General features: G+C 42.9%; 1 protein-coding gene across 3 annotated transcripts in view; it reads left to right on the top strand.

The window, feature by feature from the left end:
• Positions 1 to 406: 406 nt before the first annotated feature.
• The window catches only part of LOC137675759 (alpha-2,8-sialyltransferase 8E-like), a 58860-nt gene continuing 35542 nt past the window's right edge, over positions 407 to 23724 (top strand). For 2 of the 3 annotated variants that reach the window (XM_068421974.1, XM_068421973.1), the window contains exon 1: positions 407 to 1131. In XM_068421974.1, coding sequence (XP_068278075.1) covers positions 1001 to 1131 — 131 coding nt within the window. In that variant the 5' untranslated portion in view covers positions 407 to 1000. Of the gene's footprint in view, positions 1132 to 19969; positions 20078 to 23724 lie in introns of all 3 variants that reach the window. The other variant, XM_068421972.1, reaches the window with a different exon arrangement.

The raw sequence follows: 23724 nt of genomic DNA, 5'->3' as shown, positions 1-23724 counted from the left end.
TTAGAGGAGTTGTGATGGCCGTGGACAAGGTCTTGTTGCTTTACCCTTTCAAAAGAGAACTGTTTCTGGTGGAGGAACAATCAGAATATTTGTCTCTTTAAATGAATGGTTCTTAGAGCCTGCACTGAGAGGCAGTCTCCCTCTCTGTGGCTGTGAGCCTACTCAGAGCCTCCAATAAATCAGCATGCAGGAACTGAGAGCTCTGTCCTTGAAAAGATGCACAGTGACCTTGCTTATGCTTACTCTGGAGGAAGAACCATGGGAAATATAAGAGCCCAAACAGTGAGCAGTGTATGACTACAGGCACTGCATTCTGCATGCAAATGCTACGGTACCGAAGGCATGGTACGGACGGCACGCTGCTACAGAAAAAGCAGCTTTCCTGCTAGCCTGACCAGATTGCTGCTGTTGTTTTTTTGCAGGGGACTGAATGAAATCCTCATGATCGTTACATGCTTGTTCAATAATAGCACACCCCAGTCACGTCTCCTTGCAAGCACATTTCGTTGGAATCACTGAGCAGAAGCAAAGAAGAGCTGATGACTATGTGTTTCCAACGCGGGTTGCTGGAGCTCTGTGTTTGCCGTTGGCTGCAGTTTTCTGGTTTATTTGCAGCTTCCCCCATCTGGAATATGAAAATGGGATTGAAGTAGATAATTGCTAGCAGCGGGTTTTCAAGAGAGGCTTAGAGGGAACAGAATGCCTCTTGCACAGCACAGGCTGCCTGTGCTGAAAGAACTCTGAGAGATGATTTTAGATGTTACTCACGTCTGAATCTCCTGGAAACTTTACCGTGGAAGCAAGCCATTGCGCACAATCCTGGAGCTAACATCCAAAAGGGGCAAGGAAGGGGCAGCAGGGACAAACAATGGAATACCTTGTCCTTGGATTGCTCAGAGAAAAGCCAGCAAGCGTTCCCCTCCGCTTCCCAGCAAAAAGGGCATGAAGGTGACAATGAACTGCATTTTACCCAGCAGAGCTTCAGGGGCTTTTAATAAGGATGGGATACACTGACCCTTCGTCAAGCAGAGATTTGCTGGGAAACAGAACTTTGTTCTTCATATTCACCTGCGCCTTTGCTGTGGTCACCTTGCTGCAGCAGATCCTCTATGGGAGAAACTATCTCAAAAGGTAAGGGGGGATTTGAGGGAATAGGAAAAGTTGTCTGATCGGACTGAATGGAGACAGAGATCCAGCCATACCATTATACCAGTTCAAACCACTTCTCGGTGTTGTGCTGACAATATTAATATCTTGTCAATCTGGGAAGGTGCATCTGACATCTATAATGTCTGTTAGATTATTAAAGGAGAATGTTAGGCAGAATATAATGATTTGTGTGTTTCTTAGATTGTGTTTTAGTCCTCGGCTGTTGTAAAAATCTAGGTCTTATTTAACTTAAGCTAGACTGACTTGTACCACCTGAGTATTTGCCCCTGATTAGACCCTACCATACAGACTTTTCACCCTGTGTAACTTCAAGCTGAAACGGCTTGAGAGGTTGAATTAAGGTAGCACGCTCATTGCCTAAACTTTAATGTCTTTAGAAAGAAACATGCGAGTGCAATTCCTAAAATCAAAGTGGCAATATTAGTGTTCCAAATAACAGAGAGAGCACTTTTTTTTCACTACTGTATTCTCATTAATTACTGCTGAGACTGCTTTGTTGTAGAGCACATCAGTCTTTGATCTGAAAACAGTACTGCTCTTTTTACAGCAAACATCAGTGGGGATCTTCAAGTGTTTAACCTTGACCTATGCAGAGTTTATTTTACTTAAATCTAGTTTGAGGTTTTACGACTTGTATGATTTTATAAAGGGGAATGTTTCTCTTACATGCTTTGAGGTAAGTGGGTTTCAGTAGTGTAGGCAGCTGCTGTGGAATTTTTTACTGGAATTTAGCTGCATTTTGCCAGAAGAGATCAATGTTTTGGTTCTTGCCTCGTTTGCAACTCATGTAGTTGTTTACCTTGTGCCAAGAGCAAGCAAAATGCTGACAAATCAGCAAATGTTTCTCGCTGGGGCTGGGGGGGAACAGCAAGCATGATATTAATATGTATAGACAGCAGTGTTGTAGTTTATCCACAGAGCAATTTGTGTGCCTTGCTTAGCAGTGAGGGCTTGGCTGGGGGACTCTGTCTGCTTTTGGGCACCTCACTTTCAGAATGATATAACTTAGTCGGAAGGAGCCAAAGGAAAGCAGCAAGAATGAGCAGAGGTGTAGAAAATGTGTGTGTTTGGCTTGGAGAAAATTGAGGGGAGATATGATAACTGTCTCGAAATACTCAAACTATTTCTGCCAAAAGGAAGGTAATAAACACATCTCTCTGAAGACTCACGACATGACAAGAAGTCATGGACTTAAGTTGCAGCAGGAAAGATTTGGATTTAACCATGAAGGGAAACTTTTAAAGAAAAAGCCTACCCGAGGAGGTATAAAATCTCCATCTTTGAGGGCTTCAGGAACCTGTTAGGTAGACAAGGGTAGTACCAAGCTGCCTTGGTGTTGAGAGGGTGACTTTATAACCAGTTGAGGTCTCATCTTGCCTTATTTTCTCAGGTTTTCCCATTTGTTCTGGAGGTCTTGCAGCCCTACCAATACTTGCTTTTCTAAGTCAAAATGACTGCAACAGGATTAGAGCAATGAAAAAGAAATCCCAAGTAGAAATTGAAATAAAAATAGCAAAGTAAAGATAAAATGATGAGAAGGTGCAACTAAAACTCTTCCAGTGAGTGATCTCTTTGGCCATGTCCTGCCTCGTGCCCTGGGAGCCTCTCCTGTCATCAGCGGGCTGCAGGGAATGAAAAAAGGGTGATGTCTAATTCCCAGACTTGCTAGGAGAAAGTCTGGTTCTGAGCACTCTGCCATCAAAGGGGCTCAAGCAGGGAGATGTGCATACATTTTGTCCCTTTGACTGGAAAACACAGTTTATTTAATATTTTATTCCAGCTTTTAATGAGTTGTTTCTTTTCCTTTTTTTTTAATCACATGAAAGAGTCTCAAAGAGGGTTCTCCCCACTCAGTGCGGAGAAAAAGCACTTTGGCTCCTTTCTGTTGGGAAGTGGTAGTTCCCATCTTTCATGGAAATAAAAATGCAGGATGTGGCAGTCTCAGGCTGTCAGTTATTAATGATAGAAAGGTGATTTACATAGCAGCATACATGATATTATCAAGAAGGTACTTTTTCACTTTTTCTTTCCCTCTCTCACTCTCCTGCCTTGCAGTACATTATCGTGACCATTCCTGGGCAGTTTGATTGCCAGTCCGCTCTGTGCAAGGGGTAGCTGTAACCTTTAATTACTCTTTTCTTTCACAAACCTCCAGTGTTAAGTCCCGTGTTAGAAGCTGATGCCGGCTGTGAGGTTCCTTGGACACATTATAGCTTGCACCTCCAGGCACCACGGTGGAGCTGGTGGTTTTGGAGAACATCCTCGCAGAGGGCGAGTGGGATATTTATAGCTTTGATGCCGCTTGCCAAGCTGGAGCTTGAGGACTCTGCCTAAACCTAAAGCCATTTACTTGCTAGGATTCAACATGCTGCTTGTTTTGTGATAGCCTTTGCTTTGCATCCCAACATCTGCAACAGTAACAGGCCTCTGGGCCACTTCCCAAGGCAGCGGGAAGAAATTCCTTAGCGTACTTAGAGAAACCTGAAAATTGCCCTGAAGTACTATTCCAGTAAATGTAAAATGCTTTTAAGCCTAAATATAACACAGGGCTAGCTTGTTTCTCTTCAAGAAGATGGTGGAAATGAGTAAAGGCCAGCAAGGCAGGGGGAATCTGACCTAAAACAAGCAGCTTGGGCACAATGCAGGGGACAGCATAGACTAGGGACTGGTCCCAATAAGTGGTGTGGACAAAGGCACCCTTTTCTGGGAGAAAGATGGAAAAGTTCGCAGTATGGCTGTAAACTGTGCCATGCCACTTGCCCTTACAAGCAGGGAATGGGCTGGTTTTCTTGCCTTAAAAACCCACCTGAAGCTCTCCATGGAGGGTGCCATGGAGGCTCATGGTCCTGTGTTTGCCCATGGCCATGTGCCCAAATCCTGGCTGTGGGGATGGCAGGACTGCAGGCAGGAGAGGGTGCTCCAGGAAAGAAACTCTGCTCAGTGAAATTTGATAAGGGGTCCAGCCTCTGGTCAAGTCCTCTCTTTCCCCTTAATGAGATATTAATGAGGTCCTGGCATTGCTGGAGGAAGGGGAGAATGTAGAGATTGAATTTCTAGGTGTTCACACATTTTTCACCTACCATATAATGTTCTCTGCTCCTTCCCCTGCTGTTTTGTACCGTGTCATTGGAAAGCAGGATCCTGCCCACCTTTTTTTCCCTTTTTCAGTTTTCCCCCAAGGAGGATGGGTGTAGGTGCTCTCAGCAAGGCCAATGTCTCGTCCCCATAGTAGCAGCTAAAGTCCTAACGAGAGAGTTAAACTGTGAGCTGGAGAATGACATCGGAAAGCTCTGGCCTCTGTAGCTCCTGATCCTGAGTAAAAAGGATGATGAAATGAGATATAATTAAGGGACTTTAATACAGATCTCTGGGGTAATTGTTTTTATTTTAGGATTAATGTGATGATTAATCAGAGAAGAGTTTTAGTGGTTGGAGACTCACTCCTAAAGGGAACTGAGGGCCCAATATGCAGAGCTGACCCCCATCACAGGGAGGTCTGCAGTCTGCCTGGAGCCCGAATCAGGGATATCACCAGGAAACTCCCCAACCTGGTGAAGGCCACAGACTACTACCCCCTGCTGATCTTCCAGACAGGTGGGGAAGAAGCTGCATCCCGTAGTCTGAGGGGGATGAAGAAAGACTACAAGGCCCTAGGACGGTTGGTGAAAGAGTCTGGGGCACAAGTTGTTTTCTCCTCCCTCCTTCCATTTTCAGGTGATGACGTGGGATGGAATAGTAGGATTCTCTCTATAAATGCCTGGCTACGAGACTGGTGCTACAGGCAGGGCTTTGGGTTCTTTGATAATGGCTGGTTTTATAAGACGCCAGACCTGACAGTAATACATGGGAAAGGTTTATGTCGTAGGGGCAAAAGGGTTCTGGGACAGGAATTAGTAGGGCTCATTTAGAGAGCTCTAAACTAGATTCGAAGGGGGATGGGGTAGTAGCTGGGCTTGCACCACTGGGGCAACGCTCTAGTGTTGAGGTAGACCAGGAGGCCTCCCATCCCCCTGGGGTGAAATCGGTGTGCTCGGCTCGCTCCCTGAAATGCCTGTACACCAATGCACGCAGCATGGGGAATAAACAGGAGGAGTTAGAAATCCGTGTTCGGTCGGGGGGCTATGATCTAGTGGCAATTACAGAGACTTGGTGGGACAACTCGCATGACTGGAATGTGGTCATGGATGGCTATGTCCTGTTCAGGAAAGACAGGCCACTAAGGAGAGGTGGTGGAGTTGCTCTTTATGTGAGTGAGCAGCTAGAATGTATTGAGTTCTGTCCAGGGGCGGATCAGGAGCGAGTTGAGAGTTTGTGGGTGCGAATTAAGGGGCAGGCTGGCAGGGGTGATACTGTTGTGGGTGTCTATTACAGGCCACCGGATCAGGATGAGGAGGGTGATGAGGCCTTCTACAGGCAGCTGAGAGCAGTCTCTCAATTACAGGGCCTGGTTGTCATGGGGGATTTCAACTACCCTGATATTTGCTGGGAGGCCTACTCAGCCAGCCATCCTCAGTCCAGGAGGTTCCTCCAGTGCATTGATGATAACTTTCTGATGCAAATGGTGGATGAGCCAACTAGGAGAGGAGCGCTGCTGGATCTTATCCTCACTAACAAGGAGGGTCTGGTTGAAGCGGTGAAGGTTGAGGGCAGCCTTGGTTGTAGTGACCATGAGATGGTAGAGTTCAGGATCTCATGTGCAGGAACAGAATAGCTAGCAGAATCACAACCCTGGACTTCAGGAGGGCCAACTTTGGCCTTTTCAAGCAATTGCTAGGGGAAATCCCATGGGACAGGGTACTAGAAGGTAAGGGGGCCCAAGATAGTTGGTTAGCATTCAAGGACTGCTTCTTCCGAGCTCAAGATCAGAGCATCCCAACAAGTAGGAAGTCAAGGAAGGGTACCAGGAGACCTGCATGGTTAAACAGGGAACTGCTGGGCAAACTCAAGGGGAAGAAGAGGGTGTACAGATCATGGAAGGAGGGGCTGGCCACTTGGGAGGAATATAAGTCTGTTGTCAGAGGATGTAGGGAGGCAACTAGGAAAGCTAAGGCCTCCTTGGAATTAAACCTTGCAAGAGAGGTCAAGGACAACAGAAAGTGCTTCTTCAAATACATTGCAGGTAAAGCCAACACTAGAGGCAATGTAGGCCCACTGATGAATGAGGTGGGGGCCCTGGAGACAGAGGATAAAAAGAAGGCGGAGTTACTGAATGCCTTCTTTGCCTCTGTCTATACTGCTGGAGGCTGTCCTGAGGAGCCCTGGACCCCTGAGGCCCCAGAAGAAGTCAGGATAGAGGAGGAATCTGTCTTGGTAGATGAGGGCTGGGTCAGGGACCAATTAAGCAACCTGGATGTCCATAAATCCATGGGCCCTGATGGGATGCACCCGCGGGTGCTGAGGGAGCTGGCGGAAGTCATTGCTAGGCCACTCTCCATCATCTTTGCTAAGTCGTGGGCAACGGGAGAGGTGCCTGAGGACTGGAGGAAAGCGAATGTCACTCCAGTCTTCAAAAAGGGCAAGAAGGAGGACCCGGGGAACTATAGACCGGTCAGCCTCACCTCCATCCCCGGAAAGGTGATGGAACAACTTGTCCTTGGTGCTGTCTCTAGGCACATCAAGGATAGGGGGATCATTAGGGGCACTCAGCATGGCTTCACCAAGGGGAAGTCATGCTTAACCAACTTGATAGCCTTTTCTGAGGACATAACCTGTGGATAGATGATGGTAAAGCTGTGGATGTGGTCTATCTCGATTTCAGTAAAGCGTTTGACACGGTCTCCCACAGCATCCTCGCAGCTAAACTGAGGAAGTGTGGTCTGGATGATCGGGTAGTGAGGTGGATTGGGAACTGGCTGAAGGAAAGAAGCCAGAGAGTGGTGGTCAATGGGACAGAGTCCAGTTGGAGGCCTGTGTCTAGCGGAGTCCCTCAAGGGTCGGTACTGGGACCAGTTCTATTCAATATATTCATTAATGACTTGGATGAGGGAATAGAGTGCACTGTCAGCAAGTTCGCTGATGACACAAAACTGGGAGGAGTGGCTGACGCACCGGAAGGCTGCGCAGCCATTCAGAGAGACCTGGACAGGCTGGAGAGTTGGGCGGGGAGAAACTTAATGAAATATAACAAGGGCAAGTGTAGAGTCCTGCATCTGGGCAAGAACAACCCCATGTATGAGTACAAGTTGGGGACAGACCTGTTGGAGAGCAGCGTAGGGGAAAGGGACCTGGGGGTCCTAGTGGACAGCAGGATGACCATGAGCCAGCAGTGTGCCCTTGTGGCCAAGAAGGCCAATGGCATCCTGGGGTGTATTAGAAGGGGTGTGGTTAGCAGGTCAAGAGAGGTTCTCCTCCCCCTCTACTCTGCCCTGGTGAGGCCGCATCTGGAATATTGTGTCCAGTTCTGGGCCCCTCAGTTCAAGAAGGACAGGGAACTGCTAGAGAGAGTCCAGCGCAGAGCCACGAAGATGATGAAGGGGGTGGAACATCTCCCTTATGAGGAGAGGCTGAGGGAGCTGGGTCTCTTTAGCTTGGAGAAGAGGAGACTGAGGGGGGACCTCATTAATGTTTATAAATATGTAAAGGGCAAGTGTCATGAGGATGGAGCCAGGCTCTTCTCGGTGACATCCCTTGACAGGACAAGGGGCAATGGGTGCAAGCTGGAACACAGGAGGTTCCACATAAATATGAGAAAAAACTTCTTTACGGTGAGGGTGACCGAACACTGGAACAGGCTGCCCAGAGAGGTTGTGGAGTCTCCTCCTCTGGAGACATTCAAAACCCGCCTGGACGCGTTCCTGTGTGATATGGTCTAGGTAATCCTGCTCCGGCAGGGGGATTGGACTAGATGATCTTTCAAGGTCCCTTCCAATCCCTAACATTCTGTGATTCTGTGATTCTGTGATTAAAAATCTGCTGCATTGATCTGCTAAAGTAGGTTAAATGCTGTGGACTTCTGCTTAAATCCAGAGCTGCCACTTGCTTTTATATTGACTCATCTTTACAGTGCTCGGCTTTCAGCTGAATTTTCTTTTCAATCAGATGCTCAGCTGAGGGCTGGCCTTTTTTTGTGAGCTCTTGTTTGGCCAGCAGGGTATAATCCTGGTTTACATAAGGAAACTGCTACTACAGTAAAAAATGGTCCCCATCTTCATCTCCCAACCTGTAGCATGAGATCAATAGGATGGTCCTTGCCTGCTTTGGCAAGGGAAAAATATCAAAGCAATACTTTGCTTTATACCAATATTCTGTTGGGAGGGAATTCACTAAATACTCTTTTTTTTTAACAGCCTGACTTCTGTACAGGGTGAGAGTCAGCTGAAGAAGGGAATCTGCCCCTTTAAAACTATTTTTTTTTTCATCCAAGTGAGGGGAACACATTTTCAAAGCCATCAAAGACTTTAAACAAAGATTACCCTGGGATCTGTCAGAGGAGGCATGTAAAATAACTCAAAGAATCACACAGCAAGAAACAGCAAACCTTCCCATGCAGGCAACCTGCATTATTTGAAAGGTTTACATCTTTTAAATGAGAATAAAACATCACTCCTATGTATGTGTACCCTATAATTAATATCAGACTCTCGTAACTTGAGATTATACCACCATTTTGGTATTTCTGAAGCAGCTTTTATTCTACAGTTGCAAATCAATCCCTAGACATCTTTACCCCTTTCCCTACCCTCATAAGAAAGATAGCTTATGATATTTTTTTGCACAGCACTGGCAAATAACGAATAAACCCACAGAAATAGACCTGGACTACACCTCGAGAGATCATTTAGTCTGTACTGTGCTATAAGACAAGATCATATCTTAATTATATCAGCGGCAGCAGTAGTTGCGATGTGGACATGGAGGCTGCATGTGGCCTGAGTTTATTTTGTCCTAAGCTGGGGTCTTGAGGAACTACAACCAACTCATGTCAGTTGAGAGCTCCTGCCCCATACCTGGCATGTGCTCCTCTGGCCTGTTCATAACACCCTGTGAAGATGTTAACCATAACCTAAGACCATCTATTTCAGTGTTAAAATTCTCTTTCCATTTAAATATTTTTCCCAGCAGACGTAGGCTGAAGGTCACCTAGTGAGTCATCTCTCTAACACACAGCTCTGTGCCCCCTCTGTTTCTAACCAGAGTGAAATATTATCCCAGCGAAATGACATGTGACCCGTGAGTCACCTTGCTGAATCGCTAATGGGGCTGCAGAGCAGGTCTTGGTTTTGGTCAGTTTTCTTCAGAGAAGAGCACTGGAAACTTCAGGAGACAGCAACGTCTTGAAGCTCTATACACCAATATATGTATGTATGGGATATGGCCATCACGTTAAAGTGACCGGATCTAGTCTAGCGTAGCAGAAGATGAGACTCCAGCCATGCTGTTCTTGCTACAGGGTGTTCCCAAGAGCATTTCAAAGGGTTGAGGACTGGGGTGCTGGCATCCTCATCATCCCCAACTAACCTTGCAAAGAGAAGGAGCTGAATCAGCTCCCCGATAGGTCAGAGGAGCACCGGAGCCTGTGCTGGGGGAGAGCTCAGGGGAGAGATGGCAATGGGATGGAGGGGGCAGAACAAACAGGGAGTTGATAGATTAACTCAGCTGCCTGCAAAGTCATCCGCCCCTGGTCGTCCCATTCCCTTTCTTATTGCTGATGTTGCTTGCTTTACATAATGCTCCTGTCTCCCCACATCAAATAAAAGGAGAGAGCTCACAAGTACATGGCATGTAAATTAAAGCTCTGCAAACATTTGCAAACAATCACAGCTCTATCACAGGCTGCAACAGAGACTTCTGTTGTGAAAAGTATCCCAAAACCAAAATCATATCCTCTACTACTTGGAGGTTTTTTTCTGACTCATAATTTTCATTTTCTTTTAAAGAAAAGCATCAAGTGGCTGAAGTTTTAGTACCAGAGCATGAGGGTGTATTATTTCCTCTCTTGTGGTCCCTGGCAGTGCTCTCTATGGCTCTGATGCAGAAAACAGGCAGGGTTTCAATCCCTGCTCCCTCTAGACTTGCTTTATTTCTAGCACTGTGGTGTTGTACCTCTGCTGTAAAGATGGCAAAAACACTTGCTGATCTAGTCTGTGAATTGCCAGTCCTTCTCCATTCCCCAGATGACAGTAAATTAAGGTAATGAAAGTCAGTTATTTCAGTATTTTACATGTGCAAATTGCATTATCCTGAGTGTGTCATTTCCCGGTGTGTTACACCATGGTCCCTCCTGAGCTCAAACCACGGGGGATGTGAGTCACTACAGAGTGACCTACAGATGCTTGCCCCTTTCGCTGTGGCTGTGGCCACCCGGCAGTCCCTAATCCAGTTCCCACAAGCCCACCCTGCACAGGAGTGGTTGGTTTGCCCAGGGTTTGAATCGTGTTGGGCTGTAGGAGCTCTTAAGAAGCTTCTTGCACTGGAGTGGTGAATTATAGGTGTCCCATTTACCAGCCAAAAGGTGGCCATTATTCTCACTGATTAATACAGAGACAATACAGAGCACAAGTCTGATGAGGAGCAGCTGAGAGAACTGGGGTTGTTTAGTCTGGAGAAAAGGAGGCTGAGGGGAGACCTTATCGCTCTCTACAACTACCTGAAAGAAGGTTGTAGCGAGGTAGGGGGTTGGTCTCTTCTCCCAGGTAACAAACGATAGGATGAGAGGAAACGGCCTCAAGTTGTACTAGGGGAGGTTTAGATTGGATATCAGGAACAATTTCTTCACGGAAAGGGTTGTCAAGCATTGGCACAGGCTCCCCAGGAAAGTGGTGGAGTCACCATCCCTGGAGGGATTTAAAAGTTATGTAGATGTGGTGCTTAGGGACATGGTTTAGTGGTGGACTTGGCAGTGCTGGGTTAACGGTTGGACTTGATGATCTTAAAGGTCATCAAGTCCAACCAAAATCCAACCAAAACGATTCTGTGATTCTATGATTCTAAATCCCAATTCTAATTCATATAATACCCAGTAGCAGCTTGCTTCAGTCTCTAACTCTGTTGTGTGGGGATCCAGACCTACTTCTGTCCATGCAAACAGCTCTTTTTGAATATTTGGCTGAATATCTAGGCTAACTCTGCTCTCTGTACTTTACACACATCTGTTGCCTCTGTGTGACAAAGTAATGGTTGAGTTTTGCCAATACCTGTAAATCAAAACCTTTTCATCCAAAGTGGTTTAAACCCCGTGACGTGTCTTTCAAAAACATCTCTGTTATAACCTGCCATCAACATATTTTATGTAATTTTGAAAAAATTAGCTGCTTGCCCTCCATGTGTATGGGCAGTACAAAGTTCACTCTTACCTACATTTGTGGAAAGCCAGACCCAGAACCCAGTCTTCTTGTTCTGAGTTGTGCTACACCTGTGTCTACTATGGCCCCAGCTGTGAGCTATCACATACTTGATCGCTGACCTCCGTGGCCAGTGTTGCAGACCTCCTGGTAATTTGGTGTTTTATTTTTGACCCGATTGGAGTTTCCTGATCATAGAATCATAGAATCATAGAAAGATTTTGGTTGGAAAAGACCTTTAAGATCATCAAGTCCAACTGATCGTTTGTACACTTGCTGAATTTGGTTCAGACATATTCGCTGTGCAAAGCTTTGTATTTTCTTAATTTTGCTGTGCCTCATTCTTACCCTTGATTGCTTTTTCATTTCATTTCTAATTTTTTTAATTCAAGTGTATTCATTGCTCAGCAGTCCATGCCTCCCTCAGGCAAATTGTGGACTTAACCTCTCATTCCTTTGAGTCATCCTTGCCCTCCATTGCTTGCATCCATTTTGCTTTTTCATCAGCCCCACAGATAGCCACTGTCCTTCCACGTCCTCTTTACTTAGCTAGTTTTATGCTTTAGTTCTCATGATGAAAACCTTAAAAGCAATCAATCATCTCTGTCACTGGTAGTTTCATAGCACTTTCCATCAGAACAGCCAAGGCTAGGCTTTTCACAGTCCCAGCTGAAAATCTTGGACAGTCAACAGTTTGGAGGGCTTGCACAAATGGTAGGAGGAGATCGTGCCGTCCACTTCTGTGCGTGGAGAGAGGGAATATTGCCTACTCCTGTGGCTGATGCTGGGTACAGACACATTGACTCTAAATGGCATTTTGCTCATCGTCTTCAGCACGAGTCCTCAGTGCAATCAGGGTTTTGTGGGTATGTTTACACAGAAGAATATAGTTCAGTGTAGGGACACTTGACCTGGTGCTAAATATATTAGTTTTGGAAACATGAGATGCAAAGCGATTAGCTCAGTCAGATCTCTAATGCTATGGTGAGATTGCTTGTGGTACCCATGCTGTGTCAGGTATCTTTGTACTGAACTGCAATCTCAAATGTCAGAATTTCCTGGTGTCTTAAAATATTTGGGATTTCCTGTGAGGCTCTGTGCTCGAGTTTCTTAAACAGAAAACAACTTGCCTCACTGTCAGCTTATTCTGTTGTGGGGTTTGTGTTGCCCCTAATTATTACAAATAATAATATTTTAATTATGAATAATTATTAAAAAATGAATTGATACTGATTATCTATTACTCCTTGGATGTTTATCTTCCAGCCACAGATGAGAAAAGGAAAGATTGTATTATTTTGAAAGGTATCCTTCGATGCCCTTAATGTCCTAGTCAACTCTTCATCCCATTTAAGCAGACTAGTTGAATGTTGATGTTAATTATATTTTATCTTTCTTGGGTAGTGATTTTAGATCAGGTTTTTCAGACGTTGCATGTGAATATCTGATACAAGGTTTAATCCAAATATGAAATGTGCTACATGAAACAAAACCTTTTTTCTGTATAATAGTGGTTATAATCCAGAAGCTTCCCACCTATGTTTCCAATTTTGCTCTTTGTGCTAGTCAAAATATACTCTTCCACCACTTTACTTCTACCATTTCCCTCTAACATGTAGAGCCAAGCTTGTCCCTGGTATAATATGATATGGCCAAGTGTGTGGTGTAACCAGACATGCCCATTTTTCTGCATCCTCCATCCATATGCATTCTCCCTAGCAAAGAGTCCATTAGGAGGTGACAGCAAGCCCGGCTTTTGTGACTCCAGCTCCTGTTCAAGTTATAAGCTAATAGTATATACATTAATTCCATATACATCATATACATCCATATTTTGCTTTTCATGGGACCCATATTATTTCATTTCTTCCTCTTGTTGTGAATAGACCATTCCTGCTCATATTTTCATGCATTTTCAACACCTTTTCTAAGGGTTTTCTCCCAATAAGATAGCAAGTAACCAGCTTTTCTGGCATGATGGCACAGGTGAATTGGACCTGGACTGCTACAGGCAGATTTATGTTTCTTCCTTTCATCTTTCTAGATTGCTGTGCCTTGAATATTTATTTCAAAATGGATTGGAGTGTTTGAAGTGATATTAAACTATTCAAGTAAGCATTTGCCTTTCTCTTGTTATCTAATTTCATTGTCTTCAGGGACTGAGTCTGGCACATTTGTCAGGAAAGGGGAGTTTTTGGACACAGAGGCTAGGCAGCCTTGACTCTGCTAGGTTGGGCTTGATCTCAGCGTCTCGTTGTTACCCAGAGGGTGCTTTACTCCTTTTAAGTCCCTCTGATGTCGTTTCAAGTGCAGTGTAAATAAACTTGCTGTTTCTGGCCTCCATGAAAAAAAAACAGATCCTTGTTTTTTTCTCCAAAACTCCTCTTATTGTTATCTCTGTTGACCCCTATGCTTGTCTTCACTTGTGCAGCAGTCTGTCACATTGGAGACTCCTGATATTCCCCTTTCTTACCCAACCTTCTCTTAATCTCTGATCCATTTTAGTGAGTGTTTTCAATCACTCTCATCTGCAGGTCATTCATGCATACCACTGTTTTCGTTTTATTTTCCATATACCCTGTGGACACAGTGAGTCGTATTTGCCTTATTTTGCAGAAAGAAGGAACTGGATCTTCAGCAAGATTAACCATCTGACTTTCCAATACCTCTGTGACATCCCTGTTAGTAGGCTAGTGGCATCACTTTCCATTTTCAAAGAGAGTAACGTGATCATTTAACACTGAAGTCTTCAGTTCCTCCTCTCAAGGGCACAAGAATTATGAAACGGGAAAACTGAGGTACAGTGAAAGTAAATGATTTTCCACTGACTTTAGGAAGCCTATACATAGCCTGGACTGTGTTTGTTAGGGCACAGACTGTATATGGCTTCTGTGTTTGGGTACTATGTAGCAGTGTAGTGCAGCACCATGACCAGGCCTGTAGAAAGATGATTATAAAATTATTAATGATGTATATGGAATTAATGTATATACTATTAGCTTATAACTTGAACAGGAGCTGGAGTCACAAAAGCCGGGCTTGCTGTCACCTCCTAATGGACTCTTTGCTAGGGAGAATGCATATAGAGAATTGGGGGTTGGACTAGATGATCTCCAGAGGTCCCTTCCAACCCTTAACCATTCTGTGATTCTGTGTAATATGAGAACTGCTAGAAAAAGCAAGCAGGAAAAGTGAAGACAAATAAGAGAGGGAGCTCAGAAAGAAAAAGAAGTAATTTGCCTTGCTCTTGGGGACGTTCATATCTTCCTTTCACCCCTTCAAAGAAGGAGTCTATAGACTCCTCTGCTTCCCCTTGCTTGACCATCTGTGGTAGGCCAGCAAGCTGAGTCAGATTTTGGCTTAGCTTCACCAATATAAAATGACATTGGTTTCTGTCAGGTTTTGCTTGCTTTTGGGTTTAGTCCGCCTCTGGTAGATGCAGGATGAGGGTAGTGCTAGATGTCACCTTGAACGATGAGTGGAAATAGCCTGCTGGCTGGGATTAAATGAGATAAGCTGGTGGTTTTTGGGGAATGGGTTGGCACTGGAGTGGCAGATGCTTTTCCATGCCCTCTCCTCACACCACCTGCGTGATGCCCCTGTTGCCACTCAGTCCTTATTACCCATAGGTGCTCATCACTGCATTACTCAGACACTTGCCTCAATCTGCTCTTGTGCCTTGAAAGCACATGGGTCTCTCCTGAATAAATTCTGCTGCATACATGGTCATGGCCTCTCTCTGGTTAGAGCCCAGACAGGACTGACAGCTGTGCTTAAGTCTTTTGGGTCTTCTCCATTTATTAGCTGTAGAATAGCTCTTTTTTAAAAGCCTTGCCTTCTTGTCTGAGCTGAATTTTCACCTTGCCTTCGTGCTTCAGAAAGGCAATGAGACACCCCTGAGGTGGGATCTCAGTGTGATGGCAGCACAGATACGAAACTTCTTGCTGCAACCTATCCACTTGTTCATTCTCGCCTTACAGTTCAAAAACCTCATAGCTGTTTGACATCCTCTGCTATGAAAACCTCTGCTTGCACAGGAATTGTTTCTTGTTTGGATTGTGGCAACAGGCTTTTTGCTTTGCTTCCTGCTGCTTCTTGACAGCTGGTCTTGACAAGCCCTTCAGAATCACTGCTGCTTTGTTAATTTTCTGGGTTTTTTTCACCCCCTCCTGCTATTCTTACATTACGCCAGTGTTTATTTGACCACATACTGATTCAACATTTACAGTTACCAATTAGGATCAAAATATTGCTTTGACATTTACCTGAAACTCAAGGTCTTCATTGCTAAGACATCCAACGTAACGGAGTTTCTCTAACGCAAGGCACAACGATGCTTATACTCTTATTTGTTAGGAGTAAGTCCTGTGATTAATGATGACCATAAACCTTGATGAGAAATTTGCTTACAGTGAACAGGCAAAACATAGCATCACTGCACTAAGAGTGTTTCTGGTTATTACGTCTTTTATAAAGTCTTCCCTTGTCATCATCAGCATCAAGTGTTGGGGAAACGTACTAATTTTAGAAGGAAATAACATGAAGGCAAATTGAGCAAATGGTGAAGTTCCACCATTGGTAATAATTGGTAAGGATCCCAGGCTTAAAATTAGCTTTTCTTTTTTTTTAAAAAAAAATTGACATGAACTGTCTAAATTACATAGGAGACCTCTATGTCTACATCATTTCCTCTGCTTTTCTTCCCTTCTTTTAATCTTTCCTTACCCTCTTTTTTTTGTTCTTTTTCTCTTCCTTTTCTGTGTTTCCATCCTGCATGTGCTTTTCTGTTGCAATTCTGATTCACAGAAGCTTAATTTATCTCTTCTTTGTTTACCTGTTCAAATGTAGTTAGTGCTGAGAATGAACGTGTAAGAATTTAACTACCATAATATGCCAAAGAAATATACTGATGGAGAAGTTCGTGTCTCTGTTCTATTTTCTCAGGCTGTTTGCAAATTTGGCCAGACATCATTTATGAACACTTACAACTCACAACTGAGAGGATTAGAAAATTTTATATTTTTAAAATTGAAATCTCCCAACTCAAGGCTGATTGATTGAAATAAATGGTAAAACTCTCAGTAATCTGGTTAGGAACATAATTAATTGAGGTCAGTGTTTTTAAATGTCTCCTCCTTGATTTCTACTCAGTCCTAATACTACAAACCATTATTTATAGGAGTTGTTCTTACTAGGAGGAAGAGGTTTATTGTATCATCACACCAGAAAATGCAGATCAGCAGCTTGGTCTCAGTCTTGCAGAATCACAGTGAGACACACAGTCCTACAAGCTGTGGAATGTTTCTTTGGTGGTGTGTTTTGTGTGGATGTAAGTCTAGGTGGTGGTAAACTCTTGAGTACCTGTTTATTGGAAGAAAAGCACTGTACAGTCCCCTTTTCTTGTCTGGTTCAGGATCAGACATTTAGCTTGCTCCTGACCCTAAGCTCAGCTCAACAACTTTGTACTTTGTCCTTACCATGTAGAAGTGTCATACCCAGACCCTTGCTTGCCCTCATTAGATATTTTTGTACCTCAACTAGATCCCCCATTCCGCCATTTCAAAGCTAAGTATTTTAAGCTGTTCATCATAAGACATATCTATCATTCCTCAGTGTTAGTCTTCCTGATCTCCTGTTGGATCTTACCCAAAATGTGCATGTCCTCCTTTAAACTCGGTGCCTCAGCTGCAGCACACACTGTTCCCAAAAAAGGTTTGATGAGAGGAGGGCATTAAAGAGTGGTTTTATCATTTCTTTTGCTTTATGGACAGATTCACCTCCCTCCACCTTTGAGCATTTACTTAGCTTTCCTTCCAGCTGTTACATGTGGAGTGAAGATGTACAAAGGGAAAGGACTTTACTGAATGTTTTAATTCTTCATTTCATCTGCCTGAATATTGGCTGTGCTTTAGGAGAGTTCACCTCTGAAGGGCACACCGACACCAGCTATTTATCTAGATTAGTGCTCTCTATTTCAGTTTGTAAGTAAAGATCTAAGCCCAAAATATCTAATTTAAATCCAATTTAAAAGTATAATTCCAACTTGTTTTTCCCCACACTTCTACTCTCTCTTCCCATGTATCATTCAGTGCTGCCCTTAGCAATTAAAACATATTTTTAAGGTCATATATTTAGATGCCTTTTACAAAGACATACACATTCAAAAGAAACATGTTTCCATACCAGTTACAGTGTGGCAAAAAAAAGTGTTAGACTGTGGTACATGGGAGAGAATCACAAGTGTTTATTTCAACAAGCCTAAAAGTGAAGGTGTCTTAGTAAAATGAGAATTTTCTCATATTTTCTTCACACCAATATTCCACTCAGAAGTCGTACCTTGGGCAGCCTCAGCTGATTAAAAACTGTCAGAGCAATGGAGAAGGTATGGGACCCCCTGACAAGGCAATAGCACCGCATTACCCTATAGCCATTATAGAATAACCTATACACCCTTTGACATGATTCTCCAAATTGATCACCAAAGTAGCTCTCTCCAAGCTGAATGCAAGATGTAAGTGTGCGATATCATCTCTTTTTGCTTATGGCCATCAGGATACTCTCTTCCACTTGTTCTGATTTTTTTGAAAACAGGAGAATTACATCGACATATTCACTTAAGAAGTAATCAGAATGGGTCTCCTATGAGAAAAAATTTGGCTTCTATATTTGAAATGTTCCCATTTTTATACTTAAAAAGTTTTTCTTTGAAAAAGCAAAATTTGACCACTGGAGAACGTGCAAGAAACTAAAACGCATTTGAAAGATTCAGAGGAAGCTTTTTCAATATTTTCACAGTGCTTTACTCCCGCCTTTTGTGGTGGGAGGCAGCTTGGGAGGGCAGGGGGTAGTTTAGGAGGCTAGCTCTTTCCTCAGTTCAGAGTGTTGAAATGGCTCCCTAGCTTCTTCCAAATTCCTTCTCCCTCAAAATGCCTTTACCAAAAAGTCTGTTTTCAATTAAAAAACAAACAAACAAAAAGATTAAAAGGCACAAAACATGCAAGAATAAACTTCTTCAATTCTTTCCAAGTATCTTGGTTTTAGGTCAGAAAAAACGTTTGTGGTGACATGTACTGCACTTCATTTGGGTGGCGGGTTCCTTCCATCATGCGTGTCCATGCTACAAGCAACCCCAGGCTCCCTGTACTGCTGACGGAGGAAGAGTTTGGGGGATGGATCAGTTCACCCTAGGGTGAAGGCCAGCCTTTGATCGGGTGAATCTTTCCCCAAACTAACTGTACTGAGACAATCTCTACGGATTTTTAAGGAGGAAGACAATTAGCTCATGTGGAAATGCCTGCACTGCAGATACTTGAAGTTAGACAAGATTGTCTTAAAACAACGATGACAACAAGAAGTTACGTGCACACATTTCCACAATACAGAACAAATAAACTCCTACTGTATGTTTTTGGAGCTGTTTAGAGCTACTCCCCTTTTCTGCTGCAGGAAGCAAAGAGGATTTATTGTAATGCCTCATGTCTTTCCTTCTTAATTTCCTAAGCTTATAACTGCTGCCAATTAGACTAGATGATGGATGTGGTCTGAGAGATTCTCCAGTCCTTGTAATAAGCCTGTTGACCAAGAAAACTAGCAGGGTCCTGGATGCCCTTCCTTTCGGGCAAAGCGGGCTGGCAGATTGCTTCCTGGCTGTCCCCGTGAAGTTAACTTTCAGTATTGGCAGCACCAAATGTTCACAACTCAGCTGCCAGGCTTCTGAAATCATGAAATGGGGTTAAAATGGAGAAGGTGATTAAAAATAACAATCTTCAAGATTCTTTTTCATGGACTTCTGAGCTAAGGGAAGGATTTGACTTGTGTTGTCAAATGTTTTTTCAGACCCATCTTTTTTAAATACATGTAAGATTTCTACCCATCTATAGGTGTAGTTTCCAGAAGACTGCAGGCATCATGGGTCTTGGAATGAATTTGTGAAAGTTTGGAAAACAGGGAGTTATGATGATTGTGATATGCATTGGCTTAAAAAATATCATCTTCCCAAACAGGGAAAAGAAGCAATATAGTGTCACTTAGAGAAGTCATCAAATGACAAATCCTTTGCCATCATGGCCAACAAATCAGAGGAAGGACTGAGTGCTCACCATATTTAACAACTACTGTAGATGTAAAACTGAAGTTTGGAGGGTTTACTTCTTTGGCCCTGCAGTTTTCCACATAAATCTCCAGCTTTTTGCACTTGTGTCTCTGGGAATGAAATTTCCACCTTGCTCCACACATATGTATGTTGTTTATGAGCACAGGTGATTACTGGTCTTCCAATTTGGTTGGGGAGTCTGGTGCTGTTTTCAACCAAGGATTTGTAGAGTCTATGGGAATTGAAAACTAATTGTTTCCACTACACTAGTAAGATGATGTCTTGTGGTTCTTGGTATCTTTTTATTGTTTTTGATGAATGTGTCGTAGTCACATTTCTGTGTTAAGAAAAAAGACATGAGAACTCATGCTGACAGACTTAACCTAATGAATGATATCAAATATCAACTGCCTCGTTTTCTTGCTAGAGGGCTGCAGTTTAGCTGGCAGAATGGAGAGCAATTGGCAAATTGGACCGGCACCTTTAATTTCACGGATGACGGAGCAGTGAAGAGTGGCAGTGACACAGGCACCAGGTACCAACACCCGAGGGAATGACTACAGAGATCTCTCTCTCTTTGTATGAACCACAAATGTGAACACAGGCTGTATGAAAAATGAGATTTGCAGTTTGCTTTGGCTGCTTGGTCCTGCTCCCCATAGCACAGAAGATGCCAGGGATGCCCAAGTGCTGTGCTATTTTCCCCCTTCAAGGCCTTGGGACCATTTTGGAATATGCCATAAGCATCCACGCAGTATGCAGGAGGGTGACTTCTGCGTCCTGGCTTCTCCTGTTTCCATTCCCCCACCAATGCTATGTGTCAATATGTGGCAATGTGGGAGAGTGGGACTTGGGTGGGCAATGTCCCAACATGACAGTATTGATGCATGCAGAGCACACTGCAGAATCTGGCTCAAGGCTTTCTTTATAATAGAATAGATATTCTAAGAAAACATAGTTTAAATTGAAATCTTTCCAGGGCCTAGTAGGGGAGAAGCATTCTATCAAGATAAGACCAGAGTATTTCCTTTATTTACACTATTTTGAAGATATGAGCAGCACTGATGTGCTGTTGCACTTTTTGTACTTATTAATTTGTAGTAAGATCCTTTTGACTAACACATATCTGAAGGGTCACGAAGAGCCATGTGCATAGTTAAGAAACTGGCTGTAGTGCCAAAAGAGCTCCATGGCTATCGTGGGCCATCTACATAAATCCGGGAACCACAGTTGTAGAGGTTAAAAATCCTGAGTCATGTGTAGTATCATGTTCAATAAATAGCAGGGAAAGCTTAGAAAGACTGTAAGTTAAAGAAAAAATAAAATAAATAAAAGAAAAGAAGCTTACATTTAATACCTATGTATAAATAATACTCTCTCTGGATAAATTACATATTTTGTTTAAAATATTGTCAAAGTATATTTTGGTAACCGTATGCCACTACAGCTGTGGAGCTGATATAGCATTTCAAAGGCAAGAGGAAATACAGTCTGACCTGCCCAAAATCATCCAGTCTCACTGAACCGCAGCAATGCTGCAATTCCTGTTACGGCTCTTCGCTGTAATGTGATTTTATATGCGTGCTACCCGCCACTCGTTGGGTTTCATTAGTTAAGGTTCTTTATAAAAAGAACCAACTTAAGCTGCAGTTTATCGCTCAGAGCAAGGAAAAATGGTTCATTCTATGTATGTATGTATGTATCTGTCTATCTATCTACCTACCTCTACTTCAGTTGCCTTGTTTGCATATGCATCTACAGTCTGTATATGCAAAGTCTTCAGTTTAGGCACTTGGCATATAAAAGAACTGAATGTGGCACAAAGACAGATATCTATCTTCTTGAAGACATGAGAGAGTTAATATAGATTTCCCCCTCTAGGCACCCTTGACAGAGACAATTGAATCATCATTGATTGCAGGATGGGGAACCAAAACTGAACAACAGTACTATTCTCAATCTGTTTAGCCCCTTCAAAGACAAAGAGGTTCAGGATGTAAGTGTTTTTTAAACAAACAAAAACAGGCTCAAACTGCACAAGTTAGGTATAAATTTCAAAGGTTATAATGTCAATAAAAGATGCAAATTTCCAAGTCCATGTCATGTTAATGACTGTGGAGCTGAAAGATGGGGATTTTGAGTTAGGAATAAGTCTAGCTGCAACATATATTGCACATAAGTGTGTTAGATATATTATTTATCCATTTGTCTATTGTCTGAAAGCTGAGAATACAGCAAAACAAAAAAGAACTGTATAAATGTGGAGGTGAGACTGGAGGTGAGACTGTGTGGTGAATAACTGCAGAGCGATGTCATAAATTGTTTACTGTTTACATTTGATCACCTTTCTTACTGTGTTATCACTAGACATCTCCTGAGAGTCTTAATCTGACACCCAACTTCAGGGTGTTGATATTAATTGAAAATAAACTTTCCTCTAATGAATAATTCTTTCCACCAAATGGAAAACTTGCAGACTACATTTTACCGACCTGATTTTACTTGTATGTATTTACATGTCTCCAGAGAGACGTCTAAAGTGCACAAAACTAATTATATGTCAGCATACGCACAGTAAATACATTTCGCTGCATGGCTTTGCAGTTTATTGTGTGTTATCACCTCCTTGTGAAAGGTTTGGTGTTTGAAGATATTGATAGAAATAGATGTTAATATTCTTTTAGCTTAATATACTATAGCTTATATCATTTATATATCTATAAGTATATAGATACATGTTTATTCATACATATGTGGTATCAACCCATGTATATTCTATAACTACTTTCTATCTTTTAATCATGTAACTTAATACATGGTGTAGAGACATTGACAACTCATTCTGTGATTTGTTGTTAGATGAAAATGAAGGGCTTCCAAAGCAAAGGCACACTGAGAGAATAAGTACATTAGAATTGCAAGACAGCCAGACTTCATGAGAGTAGTGGCCATATCAAAACCAATGAATGAGCAGCGAAGATTAAACATTGCATGAGAAGGATCAAGTAGGACAGAAATGAAGAATGTCATGTTATCTGATTTCAGTAGAAACTGATTCAGACCTTAACTAATGGACAAAGTTAAAGTGTGGCTTGCAATTGGAATGTTTTTTACTGTCCAGGGGAGTTCATTACACAGTTTCAGAAAATGAGCCCTACTCTGATTGCAGACAGCTCCACTGTGCTGGAGTAACCAAGATAACCAAGGGTTTTCATCCCAGTGCATAAGACACTTCTTCAGATTGTGTAGAACCAGTCCATGGAGATAAAAGCTAATATCATGAGCTCGGCTCAGTATGTGGCACAACTGAGAGTGTGGATCATGTTTGTGGCATCTAATATTGCTGTGGGTAGATGCCTAACAGAGATCTCTATTTGCTGGGGCTTTTGGGGCACCAAAAGCTTCATTTTGATGCATATTGCATTGCTGCAGGTCTTCTAGGTAGCAAAGAAGTTGTGAATATTTGCAGGGAGTAAAAGCGAAACGTTCAACAACTCCCCAAAGCCATAGGGATGTGCACTTTCAACTAAAGGAGGACTAGATGGGCTGCAGGCTCTTTGAAACCCCCACTCAGATGCAATGTCAAGCAGTTGTCAAATACTGGCTTATTTTTGGTTTTTACATATCAGTCATTTCTCAGATTTCTACCTTTTGCTTTTTATCTTGTGCTAAGTATTGTAAATCTTACATCATCTTTGTGAGGAATGAGGTAAAGGGTTCTATCTGATGCTGGTTATGAGAAGTAATATATGAAACTACTTCCTAGAGCCCTGATTCCTCTGTTCTCCTTTTAACATGTTTTGCAACTTACTGAGATTGTGAGTCTTCATGCTTAAAGCATTTTTTGTTGCCAAGAAGATGCCTTAATGATATGATGATCTATCTTCCATATTAGTTGAGTTATAGTGTTCTTTGCCACCTTCAGTCCATCTGAGCTGAAGATAAGGTTCAATGTAGGACTTAGGTGGTGAGACCACAGAAGCCTTTGACAGGCAAGAAGAGACGTGAGTTTTATACTTTTGGGCCTGTCAATTTGTACACTGAATTCTCCAGTATGACAAATCTGGAGTTTTGTCCCCAGTGGCTACAAAATAGAAAGTACAATCAATTGGATTCATCAGATAGATAGATAGACATTTTACAAGAATTAATGTAAGGGCTTGAGACATCAGACCTCATTGG

Source organism: Nyctibius grandis, chromosome W (assembly GCF_013368605.1).
Source record: "Nyctibius grandis isolate bNycGra1 chromosome W, bNycGra1.pri, whole genome shotgun sequence".
NCBI classification, from domain to species: Eukaryota; Metazoa; Chordata; class Aves; order Nyctibiiformes; family Nyctibiidae; genus Nyctibius; species Nyctibius grandis.
The sequence above is the reverse complement of the archived record's forward strand: the minus strand, read 5'-3'. Positions and strand labels throughout refer to the sequence as shown.